General features: G+C 36.7%; 2 protein-coding genes across 5 annotated transcripts in view; one reads left to right on the top strand and one right to left on the bottom strand.

Moving 5' to 3' along the window:
* Window positions 1–14,211, bottom strand: part of LOC109420026 (receptor-type tyrosine-protein phosphatase kappa) — a 651,236-nt gene that overhangs the window by 257,365 nt on the left and 379,660 nt on the right. The gene's annotated exons all lie outside the window — the stretch shown is intronic.
* On the top strand, window positions 7,937–9,853 carry LOC109417564 (uncharacterized). Its single transcript, XM_029852585.2, has 4 exons — window positions 7,937–8,130; window positions 8,189–8,852; window positions 8,912–9,113; window positions 9,176–9,853. Exons 1-4 carry the CDS (start codon window positions 8,010–8,012, stop codon window positions 9,404–9,406), a joined length of 1,218 nt encoding a protein of 405 aa, XP_029708445.2. The 5' UTR covers window positions 7,937–8,009; the 3' UTR covers window positions 9,407–9,853.

The raw sequence follows: 14,211 nt of genomic DNA, 5'->3' as shown, positions 1-14,211 counted from the left end.
TTTTTAAGGAATGTAAAAATTGTGTTCCGGAAAGGAGCTGACAAAATCGGGTCACTAATGTAATACAATGTAAATATCAAAACTAGCATTGATGAAATATTGGGTAATTCTCGCTGAGACCGGCCTACTATTTACACCTTGTCTTCAAAAATGTTTAAGCTGCCGATTTTCTGAAAGCCCTCAATAAAAGTAAGAAAAATGCATTTGGTTACTCAAATTGATGGACCCCCCGTTAGTTAGAGCCACAACGATTTTTGCAGACCACTCGATCAAAACGAATTGTTGTTGAAAAGAGGAAAGATAGAGCTACTATTTACAATAATAAATACAATAACAAACATTTGAAAATCGGTGGTTGCCCTCATGATGAAAAAAATGTTTTGGTATAAAAATCCAAGATGGCGGCCAAAATCAATATGGCCGACCCAACTTTTTATTATTATAAATAGTAGCTCTATCTTTCCTCTTTTCAACAACAATTCGTTTTGAGGTGGTTTTTGGAGAAACTTTCGAGTTATAACTTTTTAAGTGAGCCACCATTTCACCAAAATCAAGGGGTCGGCAAAAATCGTTGTGGCTCTAACTAACCGGGGGTCCATCAATTTGAGTAACCAAATGCATTTTTCTTGCTTTTTTAGCGAGGGCTTTCAGAAAATCGGCAGCTTAAACATTTTTGAAGACAAGGTGTAAATAGTGGGCCGGTCTCAGCGTGAGTTACTCATTGTAAGTTATTGCATAAAATTTTGCTCTTACAATAACAATATTATGTTCAGTTTTTTGTTTTGTTTTATTATTCAGTTAGTAATCAATCCCAGCTAAACGATTTTAGGTTGGTTCACTAGAATGCAAGACATTTAACTTTTAGTGGGTAATATATTTTTCAACAATGTGAGCTTTATTTGCAGCTGATATTTAAAAACTATTATAGTTTACGTGTTTTGGGAACATGGTTTTGAAATCAGCGTGATTATGCATGAAAAGTTTGGGTCGTTGATGATACAGGTTGTTGTGGTGGTAAGTATTTAGATGTGAAACTGACAATTCTGGTACGATAGGGAAAGAAATGAGGAATTCCACGGAGTCATGTCAGTCGATCCTGAGCGACCATTTCAAAAATATCTGAAACTTTGCACAGTTTTTCAATTTCATCTAAGTCGCCATTTTTCGATATTAAACCTTCATATTCACTCACGATTAACTTTTCAAAAGGGTGTATGCGAAAATAGTTCAAAAATATTCTAAAAGCTGTACAGCAAAAACGGATTGTTCGATTATTATGATTTTTTCAGCAAAGTTAGATAACTGAATGATAATTCCTTAGAAAATATACACTGTAAAAAACTTCTTTTTTTACTTAAAAAAAAAAGATCTTTGTCACAAAAACTCAAATATCTCAAAACCTTATCTTTTTACCAACGTCAATTTTTTAGGGGAAATGGCCCATTATATCAGCTATCTACCATAAAATTTTGGTGATGGTAAACTGATAAACAAAAGAGTTATGACATTTCAAACATTTCACAATTTTTACATTTAGTAACAAAACATTTTTTTTTTGCTGTGCAAATTATTTCGAGAATTGTATTTTGATGCTGATTTTATTGTAAAGGCTACCGCCTGAATTAAACAAGTTGTTTTCATGATATTTTTGTTTGATTATTCATAATTACTATATTATCTATTTGAAACTTAGACGCGACCCAGTGTTGTGATAAAAAATATTGAGAGTGTCATACTTTTTATTGTTCGTGACTGGTGAAAAAATCCCTTGATAGTGTTGAAAAGCTGTTGATTATTAGAAAAATGGAATTAAACTTATTTTTAAGACAAAAGCTGTATAATAAAAGTTTTATATACGCGTATACGTCTAGTTTATCTGCAAAAAACATTACCTCTTAGAGAACAGACTTTATGATCGGAAGAATGCGAGTAACTTCAACAACAACAAATGCATGAGAGGTACATACCACAGACGAAACGCCTAGAACAATTTTCGTGAAAATCCATCGCCCAGTTCACACTACCACCACCTGGTGGAAATGTTTCACGAAACACTGCGTTGTGCAATATCGTCATCAGAAGGCGCTAGTGTGGAACGTCAAACGCAAAGAAAAACGATGGGCACTCTTCTAGTTATGAAAGCCTCAACCAAGATTCAAAATGATCGTTAAAGGGGCTGTTCATAAACCACGTAGATCAAAATTTGCCCATCTTAGACGCCCCCTCCCCCTCGTAGACTTTTGTCCTTACAAAAAAATTTAAATTTGTATGGAGCGTCAGACCCCCCCCCTCACCCCCCTTAAAGTCTACGTGGTTTATGAACGGCCCCAAAGGCGTGGTCAATGAAAATTTCGTCAGTGTTACGTTTGTTTGTCTTTATACATACAATGACAATGCTCACGAAAAAGCAAAAAAATACTACCGCTATTAAAGATTTTTTAGTAAATTTTTTCTTCAGCCAAGCAAATAACACCAAACAAGTCAGTTAAAACTAATAAGTGATTTTGTTTATTATAATCTAACGAACAACATGAACAGTCGCTTTCTCAAAGGTCTTCAACTCAACGCTCTCTTTTAGACCGTTTGATAAAAAAAATGTTCAAAAGAGTTACGAAATCTCACCGAAAGCACCATAGATAAACTAAAAGAGACTGGTTATACCCAAATGTCCACATTGAATACAAATTTACGCATTTGCACGTTCTGCCGTCTAAACTTTGGCAAACGAGCAATCTGTATATCATCGGTAATGCAGGGCGCAAGAAGTTTGAAAACGACAACAACTGAGAAATTGCCAGAAGTGCTAAGTGTAGAGAGTCATGCCACCGTACCATCAGCGACATCTGTTTAAACAATTCAATCACGCCCCTTTTCAAAAATGCTTTGAAATATTCTTCAACATCTATACCCATTTCAATATTTTTAACGTTGCAAAACACGTTTTCAACATTCATCTTGAAGAAGAGGGAAAACACTTGTCCTCAAATGTAACAGCAAATTATTGAATAAACGATTAATGCGCGGAGGGCGTGATAAAATCGGAACATTACTGTACATATAATATACATAATACATAATAAAAACAGCTTGTTTTACTCACGCAAGGCCATTAACAATAAAATCAGCATCGAACTGCGATTTTCGGCCGAAATAATTTACACTGAAAAAAAAAAATATCACTAAATGTGAAAATTGTGAAATGTGTGAACTGTCATAACTTTTTTGTTTATTAGTTTACCATCACCAAATTTTTATGGTAGATTGCTAATGCAATGGACCGTTTTCCCTAAAAAATTACGTTGGTAAAAAGATAGGGTTTTGAGATATTTGAGTTTTTGTGACAAAAATGATATTTTTAAATGTTAAAAAAGATTTTTTTTACAGTGTATATTTTCTTAGGAATCACCATTTAGTTATCTAACTTTTCTGAACAATAAAATCAGCATCAAACTGCGATTTCTGACCAAAATAATTTACACAGAAAAAAATATTTACCAAATGTGAATATTGTAAAATGTTTGAAATGTTATAACTTTTTTGTTTATCAGTTTACCATCACCAAATTTTTATGGTAGATTGCTAATACAATGGACCGTCTTCCCTAAAAAAATTACGTTGGTAAAAAGATAGGGTTTTGAGTTGTTTGAGTTTTTGTGGCAAAAATTATATTTTTTCATGTTAAAAAAGATTTTTTTTCACAGTGTATATTTTCTTAGGAATCACCATTTAGTTATCTAACTTTGCTGAAAAATTCATAGCAATCGAATGAACCATTTTGGCTGTGAAGATTTTTGAATATTTTTGACCCATTTTCACATACACCCTTATGAAAAGTTAGTCGTGATTCAAAATAAAAATTTGATATCGAAAAATGGTGATTTAGATGGAACTGAAAAACTGTGCAAAGTTTCAGTTCAATAGAAAATCATGAATTAAAAAAATTCCTTAATTTTGATGCTGTTGCTTGGAATCGCTCAAATGGGAAGTGTATTGTACATGGTTGGGTAAAGAAGTGTCTTCGGAAAGGCGCTTATTTAGATACCGAAATGTAAGTCAGTTAAGATTATTTTTAAGAAAAATGTACAAATAAGTAATCTGAATTCCAGCATTGAAGCCGCTCGAACAAAATGCTTCTTTCAATTTTTGTATAGTTGTGCCGAAAAAGATTGCCACCCCCAATACGGGTCATAACCATCGTTTTATTTTTTTTTATTGCATTTTTTCTGGAAACTTCTGGGAATTCTGAAAGTAAGAATTAAGTTAAAAATTCTTCAGGATTTGGCAAGAACTGATCGAAAAATTTTATCAGAACTTCCTCTACAGAAATTCTAACAGAAATTTCTGCATTTTTTTCGAATATTACTCCAATATTTTTTTCTAAGAATTTCGTCACGTTAAGGATTCCTTTAATGTTTTCTCCAGGGATTTTATCAATTTTTTTCAGAATTTTGTGAGATGATTATTTTAGAAATTTGACGTCAGATTTCCTATTTTTTTTTAAGGATTTCGTAATAAATTTCCCCTAAAATTATTCCTTAAAAAATTAGCGATCTCTCACAGATTTTTTTTTGATGATTCCTTTAGAAATTCCTCCAGAATTCTGCCAAGAATTCCTTCAAGGATTTCTCAAGAAATTCCTGTGATCATTTGTTCAGAAAAGCATCGTGAGCTTTCCTTGAAAATTTCTCCGAGGATTTCACGAGTAGATCTTCCGAATGATTTTCAAGACTTTTCCAGAAGATTCTTTCGAGAATCTCGAGCAGAGGAATAAAACTCAATAATAGCATATTTTAGGGTCTCCAATTAGCCTAGTTGTTAAGGCAATGAATTGCCAATCCGGAGACGGCGGGTTCGATTCCCGATCCGGTCGGGAAAACTTTCTCGACTCTCTGGGCATAGTTTATCATTGTACTTGCCACACTATGTATAAATTCATGCAGTGGCAGGCAAAGAAAGCCTTTCAATTAATTAATAACTGTGGAAGTGCTCTAAGAACACTAAGTTGAAGAGCGACAGGCTTAGTTTCAATGCGAACGTCGAGCCATAAAGAATAAGAAGAAGTAGAAGAAAATCTGGATAAATTCCCCGAGGAAGCCATCATTCGATGCTGATTCAAGTAACTCCGCATTAGCATTATTTATTATTTGAAAATTACTTCAATCATTACGATACTCAAGGAATCATATTTATGGTAATGTGCCAGTCACAGGTGTTCACTCTCATCTTTGACAACGGTCTGTTAGCTAAATTTGCTTTGATGCTTGGCAAGCTTGAATTCGAATTATCAACAAACCCACATCCTTTATACTTTTTTACTGAGTGATTGCTTTCATGGTTGAATAAGGAGATTTGGGGTTAGTGTAGAGGACACTTTGGTCACTGAGCCTCTGGATATTTCTAAATTTCAACAAATAATGAAGGTCTATATAGTCGAGGCAATATACACACAGGTATTCAGCAAGGGCACAGAGAACACATATCCAAGCCTTTAGAAAATTCTCTCGAAAGCTATGTAAGGATTAAATTGTTTTAGCGTTGATAACAGAGGATTTTTTTTTATTATCGTACAAATTGGTTCGAAGGTCTTAGAATTTAATAAATTGTTTTCATTGTTGATTTTTTTCAAATTGAAAAAAAAAATCACGAATTTAATAAATTGTTTTCATTGTTGATTTTTTTCAAATTGAAAAAAAAAATCACGGTCGCCTAATTTTCCGGAAAACAATCATTTTCCACAGACACCACCTACTTGTTTTTTTTAAATAAATGTTTTTTTTAGGAAATCGTAAGCAAAATTTCTCAGCAATTGAAAAAAAAATACTAAATGAAAATTGTTTTCCACAAAATTGTCCACAGTTGAGGAAAATCGGTTGGAAAAGTCGGAAAAACTATTTAACCACAACATTGGTCATTACTCAGGAACGAAAAGAAACAAATCTTGAAAATTTCACAGAATATAGCTAATGTAATTCCCTTTTCAAAAATATTTTTTGAGAATTTTTCCGGACTTCGTAAATAATTTTTCAGACTTTTCCAACCAATTTTCCTCGACAGTGGAAAATTTTATGGAAAACAATTTTCAATTTGTATTTCTTTGGATTGCTGAGAAAATTTGCTTACGATTTCTTTAAAAAAAATTGTGTCTAGGGGCTGTTCATAAACCACGCTTCCCCCTCGTAGACTTTTGTCCATACAAAAATTTTGAAATTTTTCACCATTAGTTTAATCAATCTTTTACAAAGTTTTCAAAATTTTCAATCTTCGGAAATATTTTCGAAACATAAACGCAGTATTTCAAATACCTGTACCATTTTGTCTAGCGGTCCATAAAATAATACAGGAATGCTGGAAAAATTCCAAAGATGAAAACATATTACGAAAATTTTAGTTATTTTGAGATTTCTTAAAAAAATGGTTATTCCTTAAAACCGCCTAGGTGGAACCCCTGAATATTTTTTTTAAAGAAAATTGAAATGATCTACAAAAATGCTGATTGAGCACATGCCAATTGAAGGTTATGATTTATCTTGTTGCAGCAACCACGTCAAACAGGGGAGTGCACTCAAGACAAATAGTTTTCTGATACTGAGTTCAATACTTCTTTAACGAATCGTTATTTACGTAAACAATTATATTTTTTATTAGACATACTATTATTTGGGTAATTCTCGCTGAAACCAGACCGTCATTTACATATAGTCTTGTATTTTATTTTTTTTCTTGCTTATTCGCTAGAAAATGATAAAAAAAATGAAATCCACTTTGGTTGGGTTAAATTGATGAACCCCTTGCTTTCCAAGGGGCCCACAAGGTGACAAAAATGACGATTTTTCATCAAATTGTACCAAATTTATCGCGTCATATCTCGAAAATTCATGTTGGAACATGTTCAAAACTTCACATTTCTATGAAGAGAAAGTATACACTGTTTGAAGTTGAAATTTTTTTGGCAGCCATCTAGGAGTTGGCCGCCATTTTGAATTTTATCATTAATCGTGATTTTCGCTGTGTTCGCAACCATTTCAATTTTGAACTCATCATTTGGAAGCTAAGAGTCTAAGCTTTTCAAAACATTCAAATATTTAGGTGTGCATTAACCGCAACAATGATATATCGATGAAAGTATGAGTGAACCTCTCATTCTCCCAAAAAATTGTTACAATCGCAACTCGCATGCACGCGATTCTATTGATCCCGTATATAGAGTAAGTGTTTCATCGGTAATCTCGCGCATCTTATTCGAAAACAAACGATAACGGCACCGATTGATTCCGTTCTTTTTGTTTTCATGGGTGCTCACTTCTAACAAAAAATACAAAAATATGAAACAAAACAAACAGCGCTTCTGTCCTTTGTTTTTCGTAGGATGCTTAATAAGGGACCCAATACCCTAGTCCCAAAATTTTATGTAAATGATGGCCTGGTTTCAGCGAGAAGTAGGTTCTTTAGCGATATCTGGATTATTTCATAATTGAAATCTCCGCCCAAAAATTAGTCGAAATCCAAAAATTCATAATTTTTGGAGTCTGGGAAGTATTTTTAAAATGCATTTAAAATTTGTGTGGGGAAATTTTTTTGTTCGGGCCGAACTGTCATTTTATCGATTGTACTGTCATTCTAACCACGGCAGCTAAAATTGTTTTGTTAAGTTAACCATCAAAACAAAGGTATTGGAATTCAATAAAATTACGTTATGTTCAGAAAAATGAGCTCTCTCGATATGGCTATAGAAATAGCAATATTTTATTCTCTAAACAACCCAATTAGCCATTTATAATCCATGTTGTACGAATTTTATAAAATTCAGAAATGTAAACTGAAGATTCAACATGCTTCACGGGTGCCCCATTTTCTCCTACATGCAACAGAGGTTTCTTTTTAACATTAGCGACACTTGTGGAAGTTTTAACTTTGATTTATCGATGCCACATTTTTCTTATTTAACGTCTATCGGAGGATTCACAGGACAGTCCTCGGGAGTCAGTGAACATGGAGATATTGCTAGCAAAATGCTCCAAAAACTTCGCCTGGGCTGGAATCGCATCCGTACCGAAGCGACCCATTTTTGGTCCGATGATGGTCCAGGTGGGGACTGCTTTTGGTGGTTGGACGCCATGTTGGTGCTGGCAGGTTGGGACGGCTTGTTTATAATAACAAATCTTCTCTAATTGGTGGGAAATTGTCACAGGACTACGCAGCAAACTGTCGACAAGATGGATTGGGGCTCACATAATCCAACACTTGTGCAATGCCCTGTTTGCCTTTGAAGTAATGGTGCTGGTGTCACAAGTATGGAATGGTTTGGACGACACATGGGATGATGTAGCCGAGAAAGTGATGGGACTTCTGAAAATAACCTCTCCTTGCCTGGCCATCATGAAAGTGCTGGTGATGATCCACCTAAGGAAGCCACTTGCTATTCTACGGGATTTTATCTTCGACAGGTGCGTGAATTCTGGCGACAAGACCTATGACGAGGTTGAACAAGAGAAACTCAACCAATTCGGAAGGACCATGTTTCGGGCAATGTTCGCTTTCATCGCCATTGAAATGATCCTACTGTCGATCCCTAACCGAACAATGGCCAGTATGTTCCAAATGCCATCCTGGGGTGCGTCGACCTTTCTGTACTACTTTTTCGTGAGTACGCTACCTTTGGGATTACTTCCGAGGCTGTGGTCACACCTTTCGTATATTGGCATCCTTGTAATGGGTATGCGGATGAAACTCGGAATGCTGGTTCATCGGTATCGACTAATGATGAACGTGTCTAATTTGGATTTGAACCAGTACTTTGGAGATATGAACCGGAACCTACGAGAGGCTGTAACACAACAACTGCATTTTTTGCGGTATTAATGAATGTTTTGCTCAAGTTAAGTAAATAGGTAAAGTATTCTTTGTTTTACAGTCAGTTTCATATTCTGGCGAATGCGATAGGAAAAGCATTTTTGCTCATCCATTATTATTCAATATTCAGCATCGGAACGATTATGTTCATGGGTAAACACATGGGAATCAACGTTTTCTCTGCCGCTTTCGTAGTAATGTCCCTTGCATTGCTCCTGGAATATTACGTTTGGTGTTACATAGTTCAATCCATTAAAGAAACAGTAGGTCTAAAAGGAAAAGGCATATTTTGTTAAACATATTGCATTTCTTATTGGTTTTCCAGGCTACATCAATTGGTGATCTTATCTACGAAATCTGCGCTTTAATTCCTTACAACCAAAATTTTCATTCAGAGTACGTCCAACTAAGAACGAGTCTTATCATCATTTGGATCAACAACAGAAATGGATACACCGTGAGCTGTTTTGGAATACTGCGTCTTTCAATACTGGCATTCGTCAATTTGCTGGACGTCGCTTACACGGTGCTAATGTTTTTGATAAATATGACATAAACTATGATTCAAAAGTGGCCAAGAGCGGATAGTCATGGGCTCGACTCATAGCCACGGCACTTCGCCAGTTGCTCTTACCCCGGAGAGCGTCTGGCAATAACCCACTTCTGAGCTCATGGCACTATCCGACCCGAATATTCGGACAACGGCTCACGGCAACTCATAATGGACCTTCAACCACACTGGAAAAAGGAAGCCCAGCAGTCACACATCAACATAGCCGTGTTCATCATTCAGCCACAATAGGGTAGAAAGTCATAGCAGCACGAACAGCAACTAGTTCGATTTAATGGAATAGAATACATTTAGGCGCTGTACACAATGTGAGTGCTACTATCAAATGCAATTGCTCGCGAAATGTAAATTAGGTTGAATTGTAAAAAAAAAATCAAAACAGTTGATGCCCCTGCAATACTGAACGCGCTACAACGGACCAGATGTTCGCCATGTGTCGAAGACAAAGTACATGATGGCAAAGGGCTCCAGAGAGGATTCACCGCGCCCGCCACCCCGAATTCATATCGACGGTGATGAAATCGAGGCGGATGAAGAATTCGTGTACTTGGGCTCACTGGTGACCGCCGACAACGACACCATCAGAGAAATTCAGAGGTGCATTGTGGCAGGAAATCGGGCTTACTTTGGACTCCGCAGAACTCTACGATCGAATAAAGTTCACCGTAACACGAAGCTAACTATCTACAAATCGCTGATTAGACCGAAGAATATGGACCCTACGTGCAGAGGACCAACGCGCCCTTGGAGTTTTCGAACGGAAGGTGTTGCGTACCATTTACGGCGGAGTGCAGATGGAAGACGGGACTTGGAGAAGGCGAATGAACCACGAGCTGCATCAGCTGCTGAGAGAACCAACCATCGTCCATACCGCGAAAATCGGGAGGCTACGGTGGGCGGGTCACGTCATCAGGATGTCGGATAGCAACCCGACTAAAATGATTCTCGAGAGTCATCCGACCGGTACAAGAAGACGTGGAGCGCAGCGAGCTAGGTGGGTCGACCAAGTGGAGGACGATCTGCGGACCCTACGCAGAGTGCGGAACTGGAGACAAACAGCCATGGACCGAGTGGAATGGAGACGGCTACTATGTACAGCAGAGGCCACCCCGGCCTTAGCCTGATCGGTAAGGTAAGTAATAGCGTGTCAGCAAACAATGAGCGAAAAATGAAGCAATTGTGTACGCAATAAGCAGCAAATGATCTATTGTTACGAGTGAACGGTTCGGGCCTGTAACTATATGTGAATATCCAGCCTGTAAAGACGTGAATATCCAGTTCGACCATGCTGTGGATAGCGCGATTTGTTTCATAATATGGAAATTTATTCGGCTTCCTTAGGAATAGCGTAGCTTTGTTCCTGCCACACGATATACACATGCGAAATGGTCATTGGCAGAGCAAGCTCTCAGTTAATAGTTGTGGAACTGCACACCAAACATCAAGCTGAGAAGCAGGATTTGTGATTTTAAAATACCTCAACGTACATATGTACAGACGTTCAAATTATTGGTTAAATTGAGAAAAAATCCACAGCTCAGGTGAAATTTGAGCTCACGACTTTCATTTGCTGGACAAGTGCTTTACCAACTAAGCTACCGAGCCAATTGATGACATGGAAGGATTTGTCCCAAAAAAAAGCAGGGTTAATGCTATTGTAGATAGTAGCAAAATCTGCAATGCTAATGGATTGTTGCAACTTTATTCACGATTTGTGCAAATTTTTACGATGTGCTTATGCTTCAATTACAGTTAGGATTCGTTATACACGATGGGATGTGCTTTACGCCCACTGCGATTATTAGGCTACCTTACATCTGATTGAGCCTATTTTTTGGTTGTAGTTGTGGCATATCGTAAGCTAATCACCATCCAAAAATAAACTGAATTGGTTGAAAGACAACATAGAAATTGCGGTGGGCGTAAAATGGGTGGCACCATGTATAACGAATCCTGACTGTAACTGGTTATGATTTTCATTCAGAATATACATATAAATTAGAATTTATTTAAAACACATAAAACATCAGATTTACATAAACTGCGTCTTTTGGAACTTTTAGCAATGGTAGGTACATCACACCTGAGTATCAAGCACAATTTAAGCCATATTGATCAGGAACATCAGTACCGTGTAGGCAATGTCCAACAAGTTGACAAACGCCAGTATTGAAAGATGCAACAGTCCAAAGCAGTTCACGGTATATCCATTCTTGTTGTAAATCCAGACAATGAACAGGCTTGTTTTCAGTTGAACGTACTTTGAATGATAGTCTCGGCTGTAGGGCATAAATGCGCATATTTCGTAAATTATATCCCCAATGGAGGCTGCCTATAAAAGAATTATAAAAATATACCATATTGAGTTCGATAGCACAGCACCTACCGTCCGCTAAAGAGAATCAACTAAATAGCACCAAACATAGTATTCCAATAACAATGCGAAAGATGTAAGTACAAAAGCGCCAGAGAAAACGCTAAAGCCCATGTGTTTACCCATGAAAAGGATCGTTCCAATGCTGAATATTGAGTAGTAATGGATGATTAAAAACGTTTTGCCTATCAAATTTGCCAGGACGTGGAACATACTGTAATAAATAAATCAATAAAATATATAAATAATATTTTTGATTATATTAAGAGTATTTTCAACAGTACCGTATATAGATCAGATGATAATTTAAGATTTCTTCTAAACCTCTATGCATGGATTCAAAATATTGGTCAATGTCTAACACTGACACGCTTAGCATTAGTCGGAAGCGATTTGCGAGCATTGCTAGTTTCATCCGCATTCCCATGGTAAGGATTCCAACGTACGACACATGGGATAACACCCTTGGAAGTATACCCAAAGGTAAGGTAGTCACGAAAACGTAGTACAGCAATCTCGATGCAAACTTTCCAGTCCAGGATGGCATTCGAAACACACTGGCCATGGTATGATTTGGTATCGAAAGCAAGACCATTTCGGCGGCGATCAATGCGAACATAGCCCTCAACATGGTCCGTGCGGTTTGGTTGAGTTTTCTTCGCTCACGTTCATCAAAGGCCTTGTCGCCGGAACTCACGCTGTTGTCGAGGATGAAATTCCTAAGTGTTTCAACAGGTTCTCTGACATATACCAGCATTAGCACTTTTGTGCAGCATATACTAGCAGATGCAGCTTTCAGCAATCCTAATACACTCACCGCTACATCGTCCCATGAGTCGTCCAATCCGGTCCATAGTTGTACCAGCAGGACAATAACTTCAAAGGAAAATAAACCGTTGCAGAAATGTTGAAACGGACGTGCTACTTTCCACCTTAAAGACGATTGAGTTCGAATCCCTGTAACAAAGTCTATCAATCCTCAGTGGATCTAATAAATCTAGTAAAACAGGTGCTTACCTGCAAGCAGTATCATTGCGTCCAGCAACCAGAAACAGTTGCCTCCAGGGCCATTATCCGACAAAAAGTACGAGGTTTTGCCGGGAGCCTCATTCCAAACCGAACGAAGATTAGAAACCATTTGTATAGTGAAATCTCAGAGCAATCGATAGGATACTGGCTTTCAGTGACCGTCCAAAAAGAAACCTTGACATTGAATAAACGGTTAGTTTGCAGCATACGCGCCAATGCCACAAGACAAAAGTTCTCGGCAAACATTATGCAGGCATCTTCCCTTTAAAGGCACTGGCAACTTCGACAATCTTGGTTTCTATTCTAGTTAAGACAGCATTTTGAACCAACATTTCAGATATTTTACTCACATACTTCATGGTTGCAAAATTGTCCATCAATAATATTGCAGCAAAGATTTCTGCTGTCTAAATTGAAGCAGTTTTTATAAAAAAAATCTACTGAAACTTAAACATTGATTGCCGAAGTTGTCAGCTGCCCTAATAGCTTAACCCTCCTCGTGCTTTAGGGTCATTTTTAACCCAAACCGTATACTACGTTAGCGAGCTGTTCTCGAAGTGGTGCATAAGGAAAGTTAATGAAGACAAGCCAGAACTAGAAAAAAGTGGATTCCATACATAACGTACCAAAAACAAATTTCAGCATTAAATCAACGACAAGTTTCATAAAGTTCTGATCGAATGCGGCGATTATTGAAAACCATCTGGTCTGAAAAGAACACAAGTATAATTGTGATCTCTACAAAGAGTTCACACAATGAAAACAAAAAAAAAAACACAATTCATGGACGTGACACTACAGCTGTAAACTTCAAAGCATATCTATCATAAGACGGAGCTACAAAGTAAAATGGAAGGTGGGAGAAAGGCACCTGTTGCGAGTTATCTTTCATTAGAATAATTTTTGCGTAGTTATAGTAATTTTCATTCAATTTAGACATCAATATTCAAATGAGGTGCGAACCAAAGTATTATTAGCTCATTGACATGCTAAGAAACATTATATTTATTCTTCTATAAATGTTTGGCCTTAAACTTAAATACACGTGGAAGTAATGTATATTTTATTAAATAAAGTCTAATCGGAATACCTTTCAATGTTGCTTAACGATAATGACAGTTCATCATAGAGTAAAGTGGGGCAAAAGTTTCTTTTTAAGTTTTTGAGCTCAATTCAAATGATATCTTTCGGGTGTCAAGGTTGATTGAAGCCTTTTCGAATAAGAGTGTGTTACTCCAAAAATTATGAAAATTGATCAATATTTCGAAAAGTTATGACAGAATGTTGGTTTTTGAATAAAAAATGTAACATACCATGGTCCTTCCAGCGCATGAAATGGAATTGTAATGAAATCGAATTCGATATTTTATTTTGGGGCGTAACTAGG

The sequence above is a fragment of the Aedes albopictus genome, chromosome 2 (genome assembly GCF_035046485.1).
Source record: "Aedes albopictus strain Foshan chromosome 2, AalbF5, whole genome shotgun sequence".
NCBI classification, from domain to species: domain Eukaryota; kingdom Metazoa; phylum Arthropoda; class Insecta; order Diptera; family Culicidae; genus Aedes; species Aedes albopictus.
Note: the sequence above shows the minus strand (reverse complement) of the source record. Positions and strands in the feature narration are given on the sequence as shown.

Coding starts and splice junctions, on each gene's coding strand:
- LOC109417564 (XM_029852585.2), top strand. CDS start 8,010: ATGCTCCAAAAACTTCGCCTGGGCTGGAATCGCATCCGTACCGAAGCG. Junction 8,853..8,911: donor CAACAACTGCATTTTTTGCG/GTATTAATGAAT, acceptor TTTGTTTTACAG/TCAGTTTCATATTCTGGCGA. Junction 9,114..9,175: donor TTCAATCCATTAAAGAAACA/GTAGGTCTAAAA, acceptor TTGGTTTTCCAG/GCTACATCAATTGGTGATCT.